At 41.7% G+C, this 25,046-nt stretch overlaps 1 protein-coding gene and 1 long non-coding RNA gene across 5 annotated transcripts; one reads left to right on the top strand and one right to left on the bottom strand.

The window, feature by feature from the left end:
* Positions 1-5,099: 5,099 nt before the first annotated feature.
* On the bottom strand, positions 5,100-21,033 carry LOC120059074 (tumor necrosis factor receptor superfamily member 14-like). Of its 2 annotated transcripts, XM_039007865.1 has the most exons (10): positions 20,722-21,033; positions 17,082-17,222; positions 16,535-16,658; positions 8,300-8,396; positions 7,923-8,207; positions 7,724-7,811; positions 7,404-7,582; positions 6,767-6,801; positions 6,567-6,615; positions 5,100-6,472 (listed from the first exon to the last, which is right to left on the bottom strand). In XM_039007865.1, exons 3-9 carry the CDS (start codon positions 16,562-16,564, stop codon positions 6,592-6,594), a joined length of 738 nt encoding a protein of 245 aa, XP_038863793.1. In that variant the 5' UTR covers positions 16,565-16,658; positions 17,082-17,222; positions 20,722-21,033; the 3' UTR covers positions 5,100-6,472; positions 6,567-6,591. The 2 variants fall into 2 exon arrangements, with proteins under 2 accessions (XP_038863793.1, XP_038863794.1); XM_039007866.1 differs by lacking the exon at positions 7,404-7,582.
* On the top strand, positions 20,727-24,851 carry LOC120059079. 3 transcript variants are annotated; one of them, XR_005478100.1, is made up of 4 exons: positions 21,006-21,535; positions 22,485-22,600; positions 22,725-23,689; positions 24,414-24,851. It is a non-coding gene; the product is annotated as an uncharacterized LOC120059079 (long non-coding RNA). The 3 variants fall into 3 exon arrangements; XR_005478099.1 differs by lacking the exon at positions 24,414-24,851 and having other exon boundaries at positions 20,727-21,212; positions 22,725-23,803; XR_005478098.1 differs by lacking the exon at positions 24,414-24,851 and having other exon boundaries at positions 20,732-21,535; positions 22,725-23,803.
* The last annotated feature ends 195 nt before the right edge of the window (positions 24,852-25,046 follow it).

Here is a 25,046-nt window from a genome sequence, read left to right as displayed (position 1 = left end):
CGTAACAGTTTTCAAAATAAAAGTTCCCATCAGAATAACAGAAACGCGTCAATAACCGATATTTATTCATGATATGAGAAATAATTGTGCTATTTTTTTCATATTTAAGTGACATTTGCAACATATGGGTTTTAAAACATGTTCCAAGGTCAAATAAATGCCCCCAGTGCAAATCACTGTATTTGAAATGCATATTGGCTTAAAAGCAAACTATTCTAGGTGTTGAAGTAAAAATATTGTAGGGTCTGTAGAATGTATATTTAAGTGATAATTCCCGAGAAGCCGGTGTTTGGAGGATATATTGGCACGGGTGTTGCAGTGCAGTGCCTTAACACATTGTAAAAAGATTAGTATTAAAACTGTCACCTGTTTATAAAGTGAAGGGCGCTACATTATGCTGTTTAGGCAGAGGTAAGGATATATTTCTAAAAAATTAATATTTTTGAAGCAGGAGTCCTCCATGCATTTCAAATAATAAACACATCAACTGTGCTTTATTTTATGCAGTTCATCACTAACAAAATGTACACCCATTACATTCCTTTACTATGTAACACAATAGTTTAATATTTACATTGTCTAAATTTATTGGTGATTAGGTGATGTTGATGTCACACAGCTACATTTTTTTTTTACAAACTTAAAACTCTTAACCACTCTGAGTAAAACCAGTTGATTTATAAAGTACCAGACTCAATATTTCTGTAGCCTATGGGATAACCTCTAGAGGGCAGTCATGTATTGTCATTAGTGCACATAACGCTTTTGTAGAATGAGTCTGGGATTCTTACTTGGATTCATAGAATAGTGACATTCAGGAGGTCATAAGGTCAATCATGTTGTAGCAGTCTGGTGTAATAGTTGTGCTTTCATTTACAGTTCAGTAGTGCTCTAAATGTGCAATATTTACTCAAATAATCTAAATGGTCATTTCCCATGCTAATGAAAGCATTTACCCAGGAACGGTGGGCATGACAATTTGAAAGATTTAAAACATAGCATGAAATATTGACCGTTTTCGTTTTGTAGATGTCCTCCATGCATTTCAAGTAATAAATCCAGCAAGTGTACATTGTTAGGCAAAACTGTATTTAATGTAACATCTTGTACAGTATTATATTATATTTAACCTTCAACAAGTTACATAAACATTTAGTAGATCATATTACCATTTTTCCAACAAATTTTTGTAATGTTCATTTCAAGGACAACTTTGTCTGTAAAATTGACTCAGTCTTTGTACAAATCCCTCATCATTAGAAAACATTTATTTCTAAATAAAAATTATATTAGTCAATTCGGAGTAATGCAGTGTCAAACTTTGGTTGTACAACTTGTTTTTCTGTAAAGAACTTGCTGGATAATATTGACAGCTTGACTGGTCATTTGGTGATTTTGAGAACAGTTCAGGCTGAGGAGTAAGATTCAAACAACCCCATGATCTCTCCCAACAGGTATCTAGAAGTCATATTCTTCTAACTGGAGGTTGGGTTTCAAAGTGTTTCATTTCTTTAGTCTACAATTGAATGTCCTGTAGAATCCTGTTTTCATATCAACCAGATTCTACAATATCACATTTAACATGTAGTGTTAAGATACACTATAGATGGCTGGACCAGCCAGCCATTGGACCACAGATTACAGAATGTGGAGTCCCTGTCTGTGACGGGGTCTTGAATCTGGGAATTGAAGTTATTTGTAATTTATCAGTAATTCATTTACATTCTGGCCAATGTTTTGTAGTACAACTGCTTGTATCCAGGGTCCTATATTACCTTGTAACAGATAATTTGTCTTAGCATTGAGGACTTGGTGAAGTTATATACCATATACATTTACTTATAAATATGTTTGCAATTCTTTTAAGTCATAAAAACTATTCTGTACACATATTTAGAACACCTTGAAGGTGTGCCTCACCTTTTCCAGTTCTCACAGACAGCATTGGTATTTCCTGATCTGGGGATGCCTATCAGATAGAATCAGTAATTAGTAAAACACATTGAGCTGCTTTCCCAGACAGAGATTAAGCCCAGTCCTGGACTAAGAAGCATGTTCAAAGGAGATTCTCCATCTTAAGTGCTTTAAGTCTAAAGCTAGGCTTAATTTAAATTCAAATTTCATAGCTAGAAGAGATTATTTAGTAATACAATGTGATTAAATATATTGATTTCTAAACATACCTGGGTAGGTATTTGAGGATCTATGAACATTTTTGAGATCGGTGTGGAAGAACTTGACTGGCCTGCACAGAGCCCTGACCTCAACCCCATTGAACACCTTTGGGATGAATTGGAACGCTGACTGCGAGCCAAGCCTAATCACCCAACATCATTGCCCGACTTCACGAATGCTCGCGGCTGAATGGAAGCATGTCCCTGGAGCAATGTTCCAACATCTAGTGGAAAGCCTTCCCAGAGGAGTGGATGCTGTTATAGGCAACAAAGGGGCGACCAACTCCATATTAATGCACATGAGTTTGAAACAAGATGTTCGACAAGCAGGTTTCCACATACTTTTTCATGTAGAGTATTTCACAGTGGTTTAGATGGTACAATGACTCTCTACACCAGGGGTTCCCAAACTGTTTCACTCAGGCCCCCCTTCCAACATTGGGGAACATCCCGCGCCCATGTCTATTTCTATGGACACAAGCACTGTTCATGACACAAACTGTTCACACCCCTCTTGTTGGTGGAGAGAATTTAGCAGGTTTAAAGCATATTTCCTGCAATTCTACACATTTTGTAACAGGGTGCAGAGAACATTTTGCTGTTTTAAAATGTAATTTTCTGGCAATTCTATACATTTTGCCATGTCTAATGTGTATTCATGTCATTTTTGAGTGTCTTAATCTTTTGTTTAAGTAAATGTTTTGTGTCTTATTTTCATTACTTTCACTTCTCACAAATGACAAAAAAACGACTGAAGCAGATAGCAGAGGCATATTCACACTGGAAGAGCTGTGTTTGTGGCCATGTTCCAAAACACAGATAAGGCCCCCATGCAAGATTAGATCAGTTTTAGGTCTCATACAAGAAGATAACATAATGTCAGGACCCCACTCAGGGCTGGCCTCGCTCAGCCTGTGGAGCTCCTCTTCTAGCATGGCTATCTGCTGGCTCTTCTCCTGCACCTCCTTCTCCACCTCCCTTAGTTCGTCTGGAAGTCAGGAATCTATCAACTCAGCCTTCAATGCAAAGAAACACAGACAACTGAGATGACCAAGGTTACTTCAGCTCCAGATTTTAAATATTTATTTTCTTTACAATTTTGGCTTTTCATTGTTTTTTTCTTTCATTTCACAGGTTATAGTTATAGTACTTGTATTCTGTAGTTAAGGTCGGGGATAGAGGGATAGATGACACTTAAAGTTAGAGCACTGCTGGGTTAATCAGTATATGTCTGTATACCCATTAAACCGTATCAAATGAACAAAGGTCACAACTTGTTGATCAGTACATGTATGAGTGCATGATTATTGTACACGCTCATAGCACTCAAATATACACTGAGTGTACAGAACAGCCTCAATTCGTCGGGGCATGGACTGTCGAAAGCGTTCCACAGGGATGCTGGCCCATGTTGACTCCAATACTTCCCACAGTTGTGCCAAGTTGGCTGGATGTCCTTTGGGTGGTGGACCATTTCTGATACACCGGGAAACTATTGTGTAAAAAACCCAGCAGCGTTGCAGTTCTTGACACAAAACGGTGCACCTGACACCTACTATCATACCCCGTTCAAAGGCACTTAAACCTGGTCATTCGGTTGAAAACGTTTCTTAAACAGCAGCTAACTGAACGAAACGGGGATAAACATTCTTGAATTTGTCCAATAGAAACTCTTGTTTGCAGTTGTTTGGACTATTGATTACACCCTAGATCAGCTAGATGCAGGTAAGAGTGTGTAAGGCGGTATTGAATGTGTCACTGTCTGTCACCTTGATCTCTCGACTTGTGCACCTACTTTGTAAACTTTCATTCGTAGGCTAGGATGTAGAAATCTCATGACGGGTATAGGGAAAATTTGAGTTATGTAGTAGCCTAAACCTAGCCTGTTACATTGATCTGGGTGAATGGAATATGAATGACAGTCATCCAATATGCTGTAATATAAATAAGGCCATGCTCATTAAAATAAACCTTCCTCCCTAATCTTAAAACGACACTGACCGCCACTGCCTTCCACGAGGTATAAATGACAGGTGAAACCCATGTGGAGACAATTCACTTGTCCAATCAGTAACAGGCTGATGACTACACCGCTCGCGTCGCGTACGCAAGTGTTGCAAAATAAATTTAGAAATCTATATTATTCAATTATTGCGCCAACGAGCGTCTGCGTTGCCAAGGGCTAAAATAGAAGTCAGTTACATTTCTGACGTAGATCGCGCTGCAAGTCCTGCCTCTCCCATCTCCTCATTGGTTTATAGAAGCAGGTACCCACGTGCCATCTCCTCATTGGTTATACCCACTTGGGTGCCTGAAAGACGAACGAGGTCAGTAATGCACCTAATTTATGAAAGTTGCCAATCGCAATATAAAGTCGAGAAGAAAAAGTATAGGAGGAGAGATGACTTGAAACGATTAGGTTGACCATTTTATGTGTGGATTAATTGTCGGAGTAGAGCACCTTCTGCATTTCAGGTAAAATAACAACTCAATGTTTATATCCCAGGACAAATTAGCTAGCAACAGCAAGCTAGCTAAATAGGACAAATTAGTTAGCAAGTGCAAGCTAACTAGCTAAATTGCAATAAAGGCTTAATACTTTTCGACCTGTCCCCAAATTAATGTAATTGGTTCAGAGTTTGTTTTGATATTTTAACCTGCGTGTCGTGATCGCGTTTGGTGTGGGGGGTCAAAATAAATGTATGCACGATGGCGCACGCACGCAGACAGTTGGGTTCCGTGTAAGTCTTCAAGGAAGGATGCACTTTTTAAAGGAATGTCAACATAATCCTTCTCGTTTGGGGTCTCTAAAGAAATTAAGAATTGTTTTGGAATTTAGTCAATAATACATGTCTGAAATATCAGGAGGTTCATTATACAGATGAACTAAAACTGACCTACTCACACCCTTGCTGTTTTCACATCTTGCTTCAATCAATTTGCTTTATTCAATAGCATTTTTACAATGTAGCTAACGTCATTGGGACACTGGAACATAAGAAAGTTAGCTGGCTTAATTGTATTGCAGATCCTCTATTTATTAATCCCAAGAGGGGACATTAGTCACCAGCAATACACTTACAGCAACAATAGACTTCAGATAGACTGAGCACTGATGGTGGTGAAACAAGCATAACCCATGACTTACAGAGAAGCAAATGGATTCAATAGAATAGACTATAAACCCATGGAATCAAAAACATCAATACATTATCAATACAATGAAAAATGGAATATAATAATGTGCAAAGTATAATACAATACCTACAAAGTACAAATAACTATACAATCAAGGTAAAAATCTGTTGATGTGTTCTTGAGCAAGGCACTTAAACCTAATTTGCTCCAGGGGCAGAGTACTACTATGGCTGACCCTGTAAAACAACACATTTCACAGCACGTATCCCAGTGTGACAATAAAATATATACTTTAGGAGGATTGTAAGAATAGAACTGTATACAAAACATTTGTCCCATTGCTTTGCATCAGAGCTCCCCAGTGGCACAGGTCTAAGGCAATGCATCTCAGTGCAAGAGGAGTCACTACAGCCCCTGGTTCTAATCCAGGCTGTATCACATCCGGCCGTGATTGGGAGTCCCATAAGGCGATGCACAATTGGCCCAGTGTCGTCCGGGTTTGGCCGTCATTGTAAATAAGAATTTGTTCTTAACTGACTTGCCTAGTTTAACAAAATAAAAATTGGGTCACACTGGACATATGTGACCAATCACCATTGGTCACTCAACAAGTGGAGTCCATTTTTTCCCCATACCAGTGTCCAGGAAATCTCATTCGTATGTCCTTTGCACAGTTTGTGTCAACAGAATCTACAGTACATCACAAGTTCCATAAGGTCCATGGGGATGTTGTGGAATCATCTGTAGATTTCCTCAGTTCAAGGGCAATTGCTCAATGTACCTGGCACCAGTATCCAAAGACCAGGTGCAGTGTCTTACAAAATCTAATTTGTGTTTAATTCCAATTACCATCAACAGACTTGGACTGACCATTTGAAATCATCGACACACCTGACCTTCCCCGGACAGAACAGACCTGGCTCCTACAAGGTTTCCATCTTCATCCCCAGTATTGGAAGACAGGCTGTCTTCAAGGTCATGCCCTTTTTAATCTTTACAAAACAAATGTGCCAGCCTCCAACTTTTATTTCAAAATGGAGTCTAGATCACATTTACCATGTAGTGGAAAGAAATTGGGCCCTACTGCCTAGTCTCGTTCTCAAGCCAATGAACCACAAATTAGACTGGATTGTTCTGATGAATGTCCTGGAGGCTTGAATCTGTATAATATTCATAAGACACGTTTTAGTTCAAATCTGTCTGAAATTCATGAACAAGCACTCTGTAACATTGTGATGTTATAGGCTACCTTACCTGTTCTTGTTCCCACAAACAGCATTCACGTTCCCTCAGTGACTGATACCTAGTAAAATGAAACCTCAACTCAATAAAACTTTAAAAAGTACAACCCTTGAGGTAATACAAATTCCTGTCAGCCATCTCCTTACCACATTGAGTATGATAGAGAATACTGCTGTATAAAGTTGATATTGTGGGGTTATTCATTAACATACCTCTGTAGGGCTTTGTGTCTCTGGAAAAGTCCTCTCTGGAAAAGTACAAGAATCAACATTGAGACAAAAACTAATTTAGAACTTGATAACAAACACTGTTTGACAGGGGTGTTGTCATGATTTTCAGAACATTATTGTGTATTTCATTTTATTAATCTTGTATGATCTAGTACGTCCTGTATGTAGCTCCAGTCTTGTGTATTTAATTGTATTCATCTTGTGTGCATTAGTATTTATTTTAATAATTTAGCAGATGCTCTTTTCCAGAGCAAATTACAGTAGTGAGTGCATACATTTTCCATACTGTTCCCCCGTGGGAATTGAACCCACAACCTTGGCGTTGCAAGCGCCATGCTCTACCAACTGAGCAACACGGGAACTGTACTGGTCCTCCCTGTATATAGCTGCATTCTTGTGTATTTTATTTGAATGCTCATGTTACTATTTTGTATTTATTTTTTAACTGCATCATTTGGAAGGGCTCGTACGCAACATTTCACGGTAAAGTCTACACCCGTTGTATTCGGCACGTGACAAATAAAATGTGATTTGATTCAGTGCTGGATGTTTCTCACTTGTTCATCTGGGAAATTTAAACAATAAATGAAACTGTACAATTCCCCCAAAATAATCTCACCAGATATAGGACCTTTTCTTTTTCTTCTAATAGCTACTGCTGCTATCACAGCTAGTACCACCACCCCCACCCCCACCACAGCATATATTATTGCCATGGAAAGGGAGGTCTGTGGTCCACATTCAGAGTCAGACCAATGAGTTCCAGTTTTAATTTGCTGAAGCTTCAAGGTATCACATCTATAATAAGAGAAATAGACCACTGATAATCAACAATTTAGTCATCTAACTTTCAGTTTTACATTATGAAAACTGTTCGCATATTGCAGTATTAAGATTATATTTTGAGGGAAAATATCATTATACATGAGCCACACTTACTGTGTATATGTCTGGCAGGATGTAAATGATCCATTTGAATAGGCATCACCAGTACAGTCAGAACACACAGTATCTGTAGATGTTGTTCCTGCACCAACACAGGGTGAAACTCATTAAGGATCCTAACTTGAGATGTGCTTAACTCATGACTGCATAAATCATTCACTGATGTCAATGGAAGATTTGCATGAAGACCAACCTGTGTGGCTGATGTATTGACCAGGTTTACAGCTGCTGTGTCTCTGGGCTGCTCTACAACCATCCTTAGTTGGGTCTAGACAGTAGAACCCCTCCAATGTCTCACAGACAGTGTCTGATGAAGGTGTACATGGCTTCTTTACCATCAAACCAAAGCCAGGGTCACAGTTGTTTGTGCACGGTATGCATGCCGTAAGACCATTGGGTTCATCAAGGAAAGTGGAGTCGGTACAGTGGACACAGGAAGTACTTGTAAATTCTGTACAGTGTTTATGTACCCGGTTTCCTGTGGGATAGAAGGTCAGTGTCATGGATTGATTGGTATTGAAATGTATTTTCTTCATAATAATCCATATAGTATACAGAGCTGGTCCTTACCTGGAGAACACATAGGACAGCATTTATCACCTGTTCTGTACTCTGCTTTACCACATGCACTAGAGAGCTGAATGTTTAGAAGTGTCAAAATGATCATCTGTAAATAGAGAAAATGAACACATTACCACTGTTGAAAAATGGGGGGGGGGGGGGGGGGGGGGGTCACACATTGACAAAGAAGGGTTGAATAGAGTTTGGTGTACCAAGTGTGACGACCCTCCCACTCTGTCTACCGTTTTCTCTCTCTTTGCTCTTGTTTCCTTATTAGGATGCCGGTGGGCGGAGTTGGGAGGGTCGTCAGCTACATGGGAAACACCTGGGCCCACTCTCCCAGGATAAATACACCACTTCCCCATTCATGGAGGGGACTCTCTCCATGTAGACACCTTGATAGATTCGGTTATGTTTCATGGTGCTTTTTGGTTGTTTGTTTTAGCATCTTTCAACACCCTGCATTATCACATTCATGCATGCAAGACATTCACTTACACTACTGATTACTGATTACACACACCATTGTATATTATACCTAGTTTCTTTATCTAATAAATATATTTTGTTACTCCTTATCTCCACGTGGTCTCCCTTTTGTTACGGGCTCTGAGCCGGTTCGTGACAAGTGGGGGCTCATCCGGGATCTTTTGAACGTATTGGTTTGGGAGAACGTGGAGGTACGTGTTTGGTTTGCATATGTTGTTTGAGTTTGATAGGCCCAGTATTGGTTGCCTTTGTTGTTTGGTTTGTGTGCTGCATTGGAGAGAGTATAATGGTTAGTTTCCAGGCCCTGCCCAGCCTGGAAACTCTTGTTCTACTTTCTGTTGGGACATTGGTCTGAGGAGGTGAGTAATCGACTGTGTACCTCAGTGGGAGATTTGGGTAGGGTAGTGGAACTTGCTACCCGGAGCTATAGCCTTTTACCCCTGATAGGCTTAGCGACGTGTTTCCTTTTTGGAATATGTTGGGCATGGTTAATGTTTGTTATTTTTGTGTGGTGTCTGTGGACTGAGCAGTTGTCTCGGGGGCACATCCGTGGCTTGGTGGAATCTGCCAGCGTGCTGGGGGGTTTATTTCCTTGCCAGCGGGCTACAGTGCGTAAATACCCACCGCAAATCCGCACGAAGACTAGGGTTGAGTTATTGTAGGTTTTGGGGAAGCTCCGTATCTCATCTCTCTTCTGTGGTGCTCAGGGTGATTGTCATTTCTCTGGTTGTGGTCTGGTGTGCTCAGCAGAGGGGAAGAGTGAGAATATTTTTTTTTGACTATGGCGTCTTATGTAGATGAGTTCATTCGCTTTCCATCAGAGGAATTGTTAGAATTAGGTACTAAAGAACAGCTGTTGAAAATCGCTGAACACTACAAGGTTGAAATTAGTGATAAACGTCTAAAGAATTCTATTAGGTTGATATTGAAGGCCAATCTGATGGAGAGTGGTATTCTTGAAGTTATCACTGGGCCAGTCTCTGCTGAGGGGTCATCTCCCCGTAACGTTGCAATGGCCATTCCATCGGTTAGTCCTAGTAGTCTTCTTTTTGAACAGCAGAAAGAACTGCTTCTGTTACAGCTGCAGCATGATCGTGAGAAGCTAGAGCATGATCGGCAGCATGATCGTGAGAAGCTAGAGTATGATCGTGTAAAGTATGAAAAGGAATTAGCATTTAAACAAGATATGGAGCATGCTAAAATCAAGTTGCAACAAGAACGGATAGAGTTGGTTAGGGAAGGAAAGATCTCAGGGGAGAGTTTGTTCTGGGAAGGTGATCCAGATTTACCTAGGGGTCGTTCCTCTTTTGGTCGTGCCCCGGACACATTTGATATTGTTGGGAACTTACGGTTATTACCTCAGTTTAATGAAAAGGACCCTGAGACATTCTTTTCGTTGTTTGAGCGTGTTGCTGACGCTAGGAGTTGGCCTGATTCTGACCGCACCTTAATGTTGCAGTGTGTGCTGACTGGTAAAGCGCAGGAGGCATATTCAGCTCTTACTGTACACGACAGTGCCTGTTATGATAAGGTTAAAACGGCTGTGTTGCAGATTTATGAATTGGTCCCTGAGGCTTACCGCCAACGATTTAGAACTTTAAAAAGGGATGATAAACAGACTCATGTTGAGTTTGCGCGACAATTATCTGTACAGTTTAATCGCTGGTGTTCTGCCTCTGCAGTTGTGACTTTCCAAGGGCTGTGTGATCTGATTATGTTAGAGCAATTTAAGGACACAATCCCTGATCGTATTGCCACCTATATTAACGAACGAAAAGTAAAGAATGTCGCTGAAGCTGCGGTTTTGGCGGATGAGTATGTGTTGACTCACAAAAGAGTCTTTGCAGAGCCCCGTATTCGGAATGAGTGGGGGCGTTCGGATAGATTTGGGCTTCGCTCACCGAGATATTTTGGTTCACGGGCAGAGTTTAATTCAACTCGGGTTGACTGTTAACCGCTCAGATCTAATCAATGCGCAACGGACTGACTCCACATTAGAAGAGTTGCGTGACCAAATTGTGCCTGTGGAACAGTTGGGAGATGTCGCCCATGGTTATTTTCTCCAGGATGATGTCCTGATGAGAAAGTGGGTGTCTCATGGTAGTTGTTTTCTAGGGGAGGCGATTAGTCAGGTTGTGGTACCAGTAAATCTTCGTGAGTTGGTGTTGACAACTTCTCACAATGATGTTGCTGGACATATGGGTGTAGGGAAAACATACCATCGCATATTAAGACATTTCTTTTGGCCTAGATTAAAGAGGGATGTTTCTGATTTCATCAAAACTTGTCACACCTGTCAATTAACTGGGAAACCTAATCAAGCTATTAAGCCGGTACCACTGTTTCCTATTCCTGTACTCAGCCAACCTTTTGAGTATCTGATTATTGACTGTGTGGGTCCGTTGCCTCGTTCTAAAAAGGGTAGTAGTTACCTGTTCACTGTGATGTGTCAGACCACAAGGTTTCCAGCAGCCTATCCTCTCCGGTCTATCACGACTAAGTCTGTGTTAAAAGCTTTGACTCAGTTTCTGTCACTGTTTGGAATACCTAAGGTCATTCAGAGTGATCAAGGGTCTAATTTCACCTCTAATCTGTTTGGTCAGGTTCTCCAACAGCTCCATATTAAGCACAATCTGGCTAGCGCCTATCACGCGCAAAGTCAAGGAGCATTAGAACGTTTCCATCAAACACTTAAGTCTTTGTTGAGAAGTTATTGTACTGAGATGGATAAGGATTGGGAGGAGGGGTTGCCTTGGTTATTGTTAGCCGCTAGGGAGGTTTCACAGGAGAGCACCGGTTTTAGTCCAAATGACCTTGTGTTTGGACATAGGGTGCGTGGACTTCTATCTGTTCTTCAGGATGACTGGAAGTCTCCCGAGCCTCCTCAGTCTTTGTTATCGTATGTGTGTGATTTCCGGCGCCGCTTGTATGCCGCTGGCGAAATGGCTAAAGAGAAGCTATCATCTTCACAGGAAAGGATGAAAGGCATATTTGATCGCCGAACTGAGCCACGTCACTTTAGTCCAGGTGACCAGGTTCTTGCTCTGCTGCCAATTGTTGGTTCTCCTTTTGAAGCCAAGTTTCAAGGTCCATATACAGTGGTGCGCAAGTACACTGAGCAAAATTATCTAGTTGCCACTCCAGAACGGAGGAAAGCACACCAGCTGTGCCATGTAAATTTGTTAAAACCTTATTATGCACGTTCCTCAGAGACTGAACAGTGGGAATCTATAGAGGACGGTAAACCTGTTCTTTTGGCTGAAACCGTTATTCCCTTGGATTCTTCTCAGGATAGGTCTACGAATGAGGAGGAAGATGTTCCTGGTCCCGACGATTGCATACTGCAGGGTAGATTGAAAAATTCAGAGACACTGGATAATTTGGGCAGCATTCTCACTCATCTACCCGTTGATAGGCGGGAAGAGATGGTTGGTCTGATTCGGAGATTTCCAGGTTTGTTTTCTGATACACCTACACGTACAAACTTGATAGAACATGATATTGACGTTGGAGATGCTGACCCCATTCGTCAGCGGTTCTATAGAGTTTCTTTAGAGAAACTGCATTGTCTGGATGCTGAGGTCAGATACATGCTGGAGAGTAAGATAGCAGAGCCTTCTTTCTCCAGTTGGGCTTCTCCCTGTATCTTGGTCAGAAAACCAGATGGAACAAACAGATTTTGTACAGACTACCGTAAGGTCAACAGTGTCACTAAGCCAGATTCATTTCCTCTTCCTCGGATGGAGGACTGCGTTGATCAAGTCGGGGCAGCTAGATTTGTGAGTAAATTTGACCTGTTAAAGGGCTATTGGCAGGTGCCACTGACGAGTAGGGCACGTGAAATCTCTGCCTTTATTACACCCTCTGGTCTGTACTCGTATTTGGTTATGAGTTTCGGACTGCGTAATGCACCTGCCACTTTTCAGCGACTTATGAACAGGGTTATCGCCGGTCTGACAGGGTGTGCTGTTTATCTGGACGATGTAGTGATATATGCAGATACATGGGAGGAACATCTGTCCCGTATTCAAGCCTTATTCGAATGCCTGGCTGCGGGTCACCTCACGATCAATCTGGCTAAATGTGAGTTTGCTCAGGCGACTGTTACATACCTTGGAAAGGTGGTTGGGCAGGGGGAAGTGCGTCCTGTTCGAGCTAAAGTGGTAGCTATTGATGCGTTTCCTCCACCAACTACTAAAAAGGAACTGATGCGTTTCTTGGGCATGATTGGTTATTACCGTGGTTTTTGTAATAACTTCTCTACTGTGGTCGCTCCATTGACAGATATGCTGAAAGCAAAGGCTGTTTACATTTGGTCTTCTCGTTGTCAACACGCTTTCGAAGATGCAAAGAGGTTGCTTACCTCAACTCCGGTGCTGGCTGCTCCTCGCGTGGAATTGTCATTTACCTTGCAGGTGGATGCTAGTCATGTGGGGGCAGGGGCAGTTTTGCTGCAGGCAGATGTGTCTGGGGTTGAGAGACCTGTCAGTTTCTTTTCGAAAAAGTTTAACCATTATCAGTTAAACTACTCGGTCATTGAAAAAGAAGCGTTAGCACTCATCTGGGCGCTGCAACACTTTGAGGTCTATGTCGGGTCGGGAGTAGTACCTATTACGGTCTACACTGACCATAACCCTCTCACCTTTTTGAGGTCCATGATGTGTCCTAATCAGAGGATAATGAGATGGTGTTTATTTTTACAATCATTCCATCTCGATGTGCAGCACATTCGTGGAACGGATAACGTGATTGCTGATGCGCTCTCTCGTGCGCCCTGTTCCTGAATGTTTGTATGGTCAGGTTCTGTCTTTCCTGTCTATTCCGTCCTGGTCTGGGGAGTCTTCTTTCCTCTTAAAAGTTGCTTCCTATGCACTAATGTTGCTGAGGTCTGGGAAGTCTTCTTTCCTCTTAAATGTTGCTTCCTATGTATTAAGGTTGCTGAGGTCTGGGGAGTCTTCTTTCCTCTTAAAGGTTGCTTCCCGTGCACAAAGGTTGCTGTGGTCTGGAGAGGAGGTTGGCTGGGGCAAATTTGGAAGTGGGAACACGTAACCCCTCATCAATTTGGGACGCAAGTGCTGTGTCAGTTTGGGACGCAGAGGCCGGTATGTTGTTCCGGGGTCCTTGTTGGTCCCCGGTTTTATGGGGGGGAATGTGACGACCCTCCCACTCTGTCTACCGTTTTCTCTCTCTTTGCTCTTGTTTCCTTATTAGGATGCCGGTGGGCGGAGTTGGGAGGGTCGTCAGCTACATGGGAAACACCTGGGCCCACTCTCCCAGGATAAATACACCACTTCCCCATTCATGGAGGGGACTCTCTCCATGTAGACACCTTGATAGATTCGGTTATGTTTCATGGTGCTTTTTGGTTGTTTGTTTTAGCATCTTTCAACACCCTGCATTATCACATTCATGCATGCAAGACATTCACTTACACTACTGATTACTGATTACACACACCATTGTATATTATACCTAGTTTCTTTATCTAATAAATATATTTTGTTACTCCTTATCTCCACGTGGTCTCCCTTTTGTTACGGGCTCTGAGCCGGTTCGTGACACAAGCTAAAGTTTGCTACCCCAGAAGTTGCGGTCGAACAAATTATGCTTTATTACCATCGAAGTATTGTAAACACATAGTTCGTGGCAGGTGTTTGCAGACTTTTTTGGACAGCTTTGACAGTGCTACTGTATCTTTTTTGACATGCAAAGACCCACACGGCGTTCCATAGTATGCATGTCTTGAAAGCTAATAGCAGTGATGCTATTACTGTGTAACTCTGGTAGGGCAACATCAAGAAAATAGCGCACTTGGTAGTGTGTACCGGTGCTCAACCAGTCGGCGAAAGCCAACATCACCCACGACAGAGAACGATTGACTGTCAAGGGCAATGAATTCCATTATCTTGGCTTTAATGGATTTCGCCTTTGAGTGGTCTCGCTGAAATTGTCTTACTCTTTCAAAATGACTGCTCGGTCCACACAGCAGACATTGTGTGGGCTAGGTTAGGAATGCTGTGTTGCACATGTAGCGCAACATTTTACATGGCGTCATTACGTCATGTACCTACGTTATATAGGTATGCACGGCAGCTTTGACATCGGTTTTTAACATCGGCGTTAAAAACTAGACATCAGGCCGATACCAATGTTGGCATTTTTAGCATATTGGCCGATTCCGATATGTTCACCGACATATCGTGCATCCCTATTTACAGCCATATTCCAAATTGTATTTAATATTTTCTCCCCCACTCAACCTACACACAATACCCCATAATGAGAAAGCAAAAACAGGTTAGATTTTTATTGCACATTTATTAAAAAATGACTACATTTACATAAGTATTCAGACCCTTTACTCGGTACTCTGTTGAAGCACCTTCGGCAGTGATTACAGCCTTGCGTCTTCTTGGGTATGACGCTACTAGCTTGGCACGCCTGTATTTGGGGATGTTCTCCCTTTTTTCTCTGCAGATCCTCTGAAGCTCCGTAAGGTTGGATGGGGAGCGTCGCTGCACAGCTATTTTCAGGTCTCTCCATAAATGTTAGATCGGGTTCAAGTCCGGGCTCTGGCTGGCCACTCAAGGACATTGAGACTTGTCCCAAAGCCACTCCTGAATTGTCTTGGGCTGTGTGCTTTGGGTTGTTGTCCTGTTGGAAAGTGAACCTTTGCCTCAGTCTGAGGTCCTGAGCGTGCCGGAGCAGGTTTTCATCAAGGATCTCTCTATACTTTGCACTGTTCATCTTTGCCTCGATCCTAACAAGTCTCTCAGTCCCTGAAAAATATCCCCACAGCATGATGGTTGGCATTCAGGCCAAAGAGTTCAATCTTGGTTTCATCAGACCAGAGAATCTTGTTTCTCCTGGTCTGAGAGACCTTCAGGTGCCTTTTGGCAAACACCAAGCGGGCTGTCATGTGCCTTTTACTGAGGAGTGGCTTCCATCTGGCCACTCTACCATAAAAGGCGTGATTGGTGGAGTTCTGCAGATTTGCTTGTCCTTCCAGAAGGTTCTCCCATCTCCACAGAGGAACTCTGGAGCTCTGTCACCGGATTCTTGGTCACCTCCCTGGCCAAGGCCCTTCTCCCCCGATGGCTCAGTTTGGCCAGGCTGCCAGCTCTAGGAAGAGTCTTGGCGTTTCCAAACTTCTTCCATTTAAGAATGATGGAGGCCACTGTGTTCTTGGGGACCTTCAATGCTGCAGACATTTTTTGGTACCCTTCCCCAGATCTGTGCCTTGACACAATTCTGTCTCGGATCTCTACGGACAACTCCTTCTAACTCATGGCTTGGTTTTTGCTCTGACATGCACTGTCAACTGTGGGACCTTATACACAGGTGTGTGTGCCTTTCCAAATCATGTACAATACATTGAATTTACCACAGATGGACTCCAATCAAGTTGTAAAGACATTTCAAGGATGATCAATGGAAACAGGTTGCACCTGAGCTCAATTTCGAGTCTCATAGCAAAGGATCTGAATACTTATGTAAATACGGTATCTTTTTTTGCTTTGTCATTATGGGGTATTGTGTGTAGATTGATGAAGAAAAATATTGATTTAATCCATTTAAGAATAAGGCTGTAACGTAACAAAATGTAAATGTGGAAAAGGTGAAGGGGTCTGAACTTTCCAAATGCACTGTACATCATTGGTGTACACTCTGAGCATACTATCTGGTGCCATTTACTGCTGTAGTGTGAAATGATTCCAAGCTACTAAGCTTACAAAACCCAAACGTTTAACTTACTATCCATATCAAGCTTTGAAACTGCGTCATGGTTCTCCAATCCTCAACATCTCAGTGGAAGAAGGTCCGGCGCCCTGGATTCTTAGATTTGAACATCCTGGTTGTCGTCAATCCTCATGTAGACCTTGAGTCACACACAAATAAAATTGGAAAAGTTTAATATCATACTATATTAAAATATTTTCTGTATTTAACAAACTTTAAAATAGAACTGATTATTTTTGCTTCAATGGAATTTTATCGTATTTGGCAATTACATTTTTCTGTGTTATGTGAAACAACATATTAAAACCTAAAAATGCTGTCTCCCATTGCCAGCAACCAAATGCCTTGTATCACACAGTGATGTGTAGTACAACGGTGGTGTCATGCTAGACCATAAATGTATGCCCTTGTGTTAAAAAGGGTTGATTTTTTTACTCACCGATATTTTATTTAACCTTTATTTAACTAGGCAAGTCAGTTAAGAACAAATTCTTATTTTCAATGACGGCCTATGAACAGTGGGTTAACTGCCTTGTTCAGGGGCAGAACAACAGATTTTTACCTTGTCAGCTCAGGGATTCGATCTTGCAACCTTTCGGTTACTAGTCCAACGCTCTACCCACTAGGTTACTTGCCGCCCCACGGCGTCCAATATAAGGACACAGTGTGGTCAAAGACTTAGTTGTAGTCACGATCTGGTTACCTGTAAGTACAAACAGTTATATTTTGGGGTTATTACATACACTACATTACCAATAGTATGTGGACACCTGCCCGTTGAACATCTCATTCCAAAATCATGGGCATTAATATGGATACAATGAAATTCTAGACGATTCTGTGCTTCCAACTTCGTAGCAACAGTTTGGAGAAGGCCCTTTCCTGTTTCAGCATGACAATGCCCCTGTGGACAAAGCGAGGTCCGTACAGTTAATGTTTTGTTGAGTTCGGTGTGGAAGATCTTGACTGGCCTGCAGAGCACTGACCTTAACCCCATCAAACACCTCCGGGATGAATTGGAACACCGACTGCGAGCCAAGCCTAATCGCCCAGCCTCACTAATCCTCGTGGCTGAATAGAAGCAAGTCCCCACAGCAATGTTCCAACATCTAGTGGAAAGCCTTCCCAGAAGAGTGGAGGCTATTATAGCAGCAATGGGGGGACCAACTCCATATTAATGCCCATGATTTTGGAATAAGTTGTTCGACGAGCAGGTGTCCACATACTTTTTCATGTAGAGTATTTCACAGTGGTTTAGATGGTACAATGACTCTCTACAGCAGGGGTTCCCAAACGGTTTAACTCAGGCCCCCCTTCCAACATTGGGGAACATCTCGCTCCCACGTCTATTTCTATGGACACAAGCACTGTTCATGATAAAACTGTTCACACCCCTCTTGTTGGTGGAGAGAATTTAGCAGGTTTAAAACATATTTCCTGCAATTCTACACATTTTGTCACAGGGTGCAGAGAAAATTTTGCTGTTTTAAAACGTCATTTTCTTGCAATTCTATACATTTTGCCATGTCATCTTTGAGTGTCTCAAACATTACAACAAAATCTATGGGCTACAAAACCTAGCTAAAATGTTTGCTGACATGGCTAGTTGATCTGGACATTTCTGACAAGTTACAAATTGTTATGCAATGCCTGACAAGAGAAACTGAAGACGCCCTACCCAATTTCGAAATAGCACCTTCTGAATTCTGATCGGTTTTAAGTAATAACTCAAACTGTAAAAGCGAGGTGTCACTTTGCTTTGGGAGATCTGATGTGTATACTAATGCAAAGCTATATGTTACATATTGTTACGGTTATGCTACTTAATGTTACCCTTTAAACCTGTATGTAGCTAAAACAACGCTGACCAGTCTCTTGGTGTTTGACTTGTATTGGCTTGGCTGGACAGCGTCGTGTCCTTTAGGGCTAGCACTAACGTAAAATAACACTTTAGCTAACAGTTCATTTCGAATACGAAAATCATATTTCAAAATACGATATTACACATATTTAATCAATATTGAATATACTTTTCCTACACATGTAACAGAGCAGTCTTACCTGTTTGATTAAGTCGGACTAGTTCACACTTTCGTATATGAACGAGATACTTTCCAGCGTTAGTGCTATCAGGGATCATTGGGACATCCCTAACCCTTAAAGCTGCAGTATGTAGCTTTTGGGAGACCATCCAAATGTGCATATAAACTAGAGTTATAGATCTGTCATTCTCATTTAAAGCAAGTCTAAGAAGCGGTAGATCTGTTATACAGAGTATGTTCACTGTTTATATGCTTCCCATGTTTAAGTAAATGTTTAGCGTCTTATTTTCATTTTGGAAATACAATATTATTGGTTATGGAAAATATATTTCACAGCGGTTTAGATGGTACAATGCACTTAAGAACGTGAATCGTCCTATACAATTAACAGAGCAGTCTTTTACCTGTTGAACTCAGACTTTTTGTTCTTGAAATTGGCGAATGCAAACAACTGACAGGTGCATAACACCAGCACCTACTGTGTGAGGCCAGTCACGACCTATCTATACCGCTATTTGTCTTGGCTACACAAACAACTGGACAGTGTATGCACTAAAGTAAGCAAAGCAATCTGGCCATGTACTATCTCCACCCGGCACAGCCAGAAGAGGACTGGCCACCCCTCAGAGCCTGGTTCCTCTCTAGGTTTCTTCCTAGGTTCCTGCCTTTCTAGGGATTTTTTTTCCAGAGCCACCGCTCTTCTACATCTGTATTGCTTGCTGTTTGGGGGTTTAGGCTGGGTCTCTGTATAGCACTTTGTGACATCAGCTGATGTATAAAGGGCTTTATAAATACATTTGATTGATTACGTTTGATTGAAAATATTCTCTTAAGTTACCCAGAATTTTAAATAAAATAATTCTCTACAAACCTCACTACTCCCATCACCCCACCCACTCCCCATTCCTGTCCAACTCCTCCGACCCTGTCACACAACCTCTCCCTTTCTACATCATACATCTCACAAAATAATAATACGTGTTCAACCGTTTCCTAAACCGTACAGCCATTACACATTCCAGTACCATGTTTCCCTATCAATTTAAAAGATGTATCCAATCCTGTATCCTCAAATCTCATTTTACACAACATAATTTCCCCCCTACTATTCCCATTACATGACACTATTTCTCGTATAGATTTCCTTGTACAATAAAAATGTCTTCCCTTACTACGTTCATCCTATTGTCTCTGCCAAAAATCTAACCCGTTTTTCAGAATTCATGTTTTATTTTCCCCTCTACCCAACTGCACCTGTATCATTAATTTCAATACCATTTCTTTGTAAACCCAACAACAGCGTCATTGCTTCTAACCATAAATCCTCACTTTCTGACAGTCCACATCTTAAACTACACAAAACTGTTGTAGAGTTCCAACAATATTACTACTCTTCTTGGTCGCACCACTATCCATTTAAAACCAAAAATCAACGCAAACATTTCTGTTGAATATACAGATAAATTATTCGTTAGTCTCTTGCATAGATTAGTCCTTCCTTTTCTGAATCCACTCTGGTATGGACTTAAGGTTTCACAAAAGGCAACACCACAGCACATTTCCCTCCTGATCCTGACTTCCCTACCCTCAACTCCAAAGCTTTCATTTTTGTTTTTGAGGGACTTTCCATGGTTAGTACCAGAGGTGGGACCAAGTCATTGCTTTATAAGTCACAAGTCTTGGCACTCAAATCAAGACCGACAAATCTCAAGTCCTAAACTTTTAGTTTTGAATCCTAAACAAGTCATAATGTGCTCTTCACCAAATGTAATACCATTTCATATTTTTAACAAGAGTAATAGTTAGAATATTACATTTACACAAATCATGAATGGTTTTAAAAAATATATTTTTTACTTTCCAAATAAACTTTATATTTCCATGGAAATAGTCGCTATGGGGCACAATCTATCGACCAACTCTCTCTCTCGTTACAGTAGGCTAACATATGTCAATTGTTTTAGGAACAGCAGTAACATCCGGCAGGATTTAGGCTACCAACTGCCTAGCCAGTTGTAGCTCAATCTTGGGTGCAATGATCACGGACCCGCACTGACTGACTGTGTGGAGGCTCATTGATTTAACGTTACGTTAGCCTACATGCTATACTAGCAAAGATATTAAATGATATAGCTGTTGGCTATATTAGCCACGACTTACCGTTCTTTGTGCAACTTCAAATGTCGAACAAAGTTGGAAGTTGTTGCGCCTCCGTCTAATTTTCTTCCCGCATGTTTTGCAATTTGAAATCCGTTTTTTGTTGATACAGTGTAGTCTTTATATCCGATATTTTTCTTTCTTAACACTTTTTTAATAGCGTCATTTTTAGTATCTGGGCTTGGGGACGGTATCAAGTCAGGTCGAGTCAAAAGGCTAAAATCCAAGTTAAGTGACGAGTCATTGGTGTTAAAGTCGAGTCCACGCCTCTGTTTTTGTTGTTGATTGAAACACTGGCTCTTCGTTTGCACTTTTGACCCCACAGCTTGTGGGCGGGCTTTAGTGGGAGGTGTGGAGGATGCTTCTCCGTTGGTCAGTCATTTTTTGAGTGTCAGTTTGGCTACAACCAATAGTGTTCAGCCTTTCTTTCCGACACAAAGGAAGTCATAGACACTTACAGTACAAAGAAGGACTGTGTGATGATGGCGTCTCAGGTAACCAGCACTGGGCGTTCTTCCGTCCAACTTCTACATAGGTAGTAGTTCAGTGATGGGGGGGTTGGATCACTACTGGCTGTAGGCGAACAAGTGATGCGCGTTTGGAGCAATACTAGCTGCTGTATCCAAGGGTCAGACATTCGTTCACATGACAACAGAAGATAACCAATTTACTAGTTACAGCAGCGCGTCCCCTGAACTATAACGAAGAGGAAACGTTAGGAGAGAAGCCTGACCACGGAGACACCGGAGGTTTCAAGTTGGATATTAATAAGTGTCATTATCTGTCTTTACCTTGGTCACGGAGAGGGGGTGAGAAGGTGATGAAGCGTACTTCATGAGCTGTAACCGAAAAACTACTGGCATTTGGAAAGTTTGAGTTGATGGAGAAAGTGTGGTGGAACAAGTGTTAGCATTGTTAAGTATCTTGCTAGTTAGGTCGAATTCTCCGTTAGCTAGCCAGAGAAATGTCGAGCAATGGGGGAATATATATATTTTTTACTCAGTAAATGTTGTTTTTGCACACATGTAGCCTTGTGCACTTGATCGATGTCGATAGTTGCCACTATAATAGAGCAAAAATAGAATGCCTGTTTGTTTAATTATATTTCTACTTTAAAATGTTTTTTTCCCAAGTGCAATATTAGTATATTGTTTTTTTCTCACGACTTGAGTGTCATTTGCAGTAAAGTCTAGGCAACAAATAACATTGGATTGCTTTCTTTACATTTTTTAACTGTGAGTTAGATTCACATTAACCACTTTTTATTTTACACACACTGATCATATAGATCATATTTTTTGTTTAGTTAGTTAAAACCTCCATTTCCCCCTGCATGTTTCAGTGCAACAAAAAAAAGTGTTCACATTTTGGTCCCTCGGGAGTTTGCAACCCTGGTAGTTAGCTCCTACGATTCAGTGTCGGTTCATAACATTATACTATATTACATACATACCTGTATTACATACATACCATAGAATGATAAATCATGCAATTTTTATTCTCAAGCTAACCAAAAGCATTTAGCTACGAACGCCTATGCTCGCAATTTTCAGTTGAATTAATCTAACTTTCTTTCATGGCAACTCATAAGCAGGCCATGTACTATTTGTTTCATAGTCGATATATAGTCACCTGTATGTACATACATACAGTACTGTACAAAAGTGTTAGGCACATGTACAATTCTGTAAAACACATACATTTCTAAATGTTAAAAAAAATACTATGAAGGAACATTTTCTTATTTCACCTTCTCTTATATCCAGAGTGGCAGGTGAAATATTTGCAGTGAGCCTTGCACGAGGTGGACCGTCTCCAGGATTTATGCTGGAGTGATGTTACCACTATCTGTTGACCGGGACCCTGAAGGACCTAACAAAGGGTAGTGTACATGACGCAGAGTTGTCCCCATTAATCAAAACGATGTGTTGATGAAATTGAAAGCATATTCTTCTCATTAATCTTTCAGCAATTAGTTGTGTTTGAAAAATAAAATGTGCTTTCAGATCAAAGATCCCTTTGACCTGTCACCCTACACTGAAGGAATCCTCAACTGTCACCCTACACTGAAGGAATCCTCAACTGTCACCCTACGCTGAAGGAATCCTCAACTGTCACCCTACACTGAAGGAATCCTCAACTGTCACCCTACACTGAAGGAATCCTCAACTGTCACCCTACACTGAAGGAATCCTCAACTGTCACCCTACACTGAAGGAATCCTCAACTGTCACCCTACACTGAAGGAATCCTCAACTGTCACCCTACGCTGAAGGAATCCTCAACTGTCACCCTACGCTGAAGGAATCCTCAACTGTCACCCTACGCTGAAGGAATCCTCAACTGTCACCCTACACTGAAGGAATCCTCAACTGTCACCCTACACTGAAGGAATCCTCAACTGTCACCCTACACTGAAGGAATCCTCAACTGTCACCCTACGCTGAAGGAATCCTCAACTGTCACCCTACGCTGAAGGAATCCTCAACTGTCACCCTACGCTGAAGGAATCCTCAACTGTCACCCTACGCTGAAGGAATCCTCAACTGTCACCCTACGCTGAAGGAATCCTCAACTGTCACCCTACGCTGAAGGAATCCTCAACTGTCACCCTACGCTGAAGGAATCCTCAACTGTCACCCTACACTGAAGGAATCCTCAACTGTCACCCTACGCTGAAGGAATCCTCAACTGTCACCCTACGCTGAAGGAATCCTCAACTGTCACCCTACACTGAAGGAATCCTCAACTGTCACCCTACGCTGAAGGAATCCTCAACTGTCACCCTACGCTGAAGGAATCCTCAACTGTCACCCTACGCTGAAGGAATCCTCAACTGTCACCCTACGCTGAAGGAATCCTCAACTGTCACCCTACGCTGAAGGAATCCTCAACTGTCACCCTACGCTGAAGGAATCCTCAACTGTCACCCTACGCTGAAGGAATCCTCAACTGTCACCCTACACTGAAGGTGTTTCTCAGTTTGTTTGTGTAATTGTTTAATATTCTGTTTCATTTGTTCCCAGGGGGGAAGGGGAAGGCACCTAGGGAGTGCTTAGGAAAGAGGCCCGCGGGCATACATATACCTGTAGTATATTCACTGTCTAGGCACACTAGGTAAGACCTGGGCGGACCACCCCCTGTATTTCGGTTAGCGCACCAGGTGGTGCTAAATTAGGTAAGTAGTGGGTAGGCAAGTTAGATAGGAGGGGCTTTGGATATTTACGTTCTTTGCTTTGGTTCTGTCCTGCCCCTTTTCCCCATATTACCGTGTGAAGGAATACATTCCTAGTAAATGGTCAATTCTCTGCCTTTTGTCATCCTTACTCGCACCAACAGTCCATACCTCTTTCACTTCACGCAGAGTTGAGTTGTAGCAGGGTGTTGCGTTTCCTCTTCATAGAGGCGTGCGTAACAGTGATGTAACTTTTGCTCATGGATGTCTAAGAAAATAGACTAGTGCAAGTGCATTGGTTATGTCAAGGAATGCTTCAATGAGAAACCTCAAAGATTGGCAGGTAATGTAAAAGGGTTTAGATAATGTATCTCCAGCAACAACACAGGGCTTACATCCGGTCACAGGATAGGTTGTACTGCCCTCTTGTGTCAGTATTAACAGACATGAACAAAGTCTAATGTCAAGCCAATATCAATCCAAATAAATTGTCATTGATCCACTGATTGTGATCCTCCAGGTTGTAGTCCAACTGCCTGAGGAAGTAGCTGAGGTTAAAGGTCAGACGAAGCAGCTCAGCCAGACGCTGAAAGTGGAGAAGCCCAGAGGAGTCAGGCCCAAGTCTGCCAGGAGACCATTGACTCTCTGAACCTGTAGAGCATCAGCAGCCTAGTGGCCCTGGATTAGATAAAGACCAGGGTATGACTGGCCTCTCTCCTCATTCATAGTCCTTATCATGCTGTCACCGTAAGCAATGATGTAGTAACCAATGATGTGGTATCCAGTGATGTAGTTATAAAAAGAACAGAAAGGCCTGGACACTGTATATGCTCCTTACTACCACATTTAATGACCTTTCAATCCTTTTTCATCTAGACTTTATTAGGCCAGCACCTACAGTACCAGTCCGAAGTTTGAACACACCTACTCATTCATAAGGTTCTTTATTTTCTACATTGTACAATAATAGTGAAGACATCAAAACTATGGAATCACATAGTAAACAAAAAAAGTGTTAAACAAATCCAAATATAGTTTATATTTGAGATTCCTCAAAGTAGGCACCCTTTGCCTTGATGACCGCTTTGCACACTCTTGGCATTCTCTCAACCAGCTTTATGAAGTAGTCACCTAGAGTGTGCCTTGTTAATTT

Source organism: Salvelinus namaycush, chromosome 14, assembly GCF_016432855.1.
Source record: "Salvelinus namaycush isolate Seneca chromosome 14, SaNama_1.0, whole genome shotgun sequence".
Taxonomy (NCBI): Eukaryota; Metazoa; Chordata; class Actinopteri; order Salmoniformes; family Salmonidae; genus Salvelinus; species Salvelinus namaycush.
The sequence above is the reverse complement of the archived record's forward strand: the minus strand, read 5'-3'. Positions and strand labels throughout refer to the sequence as shown.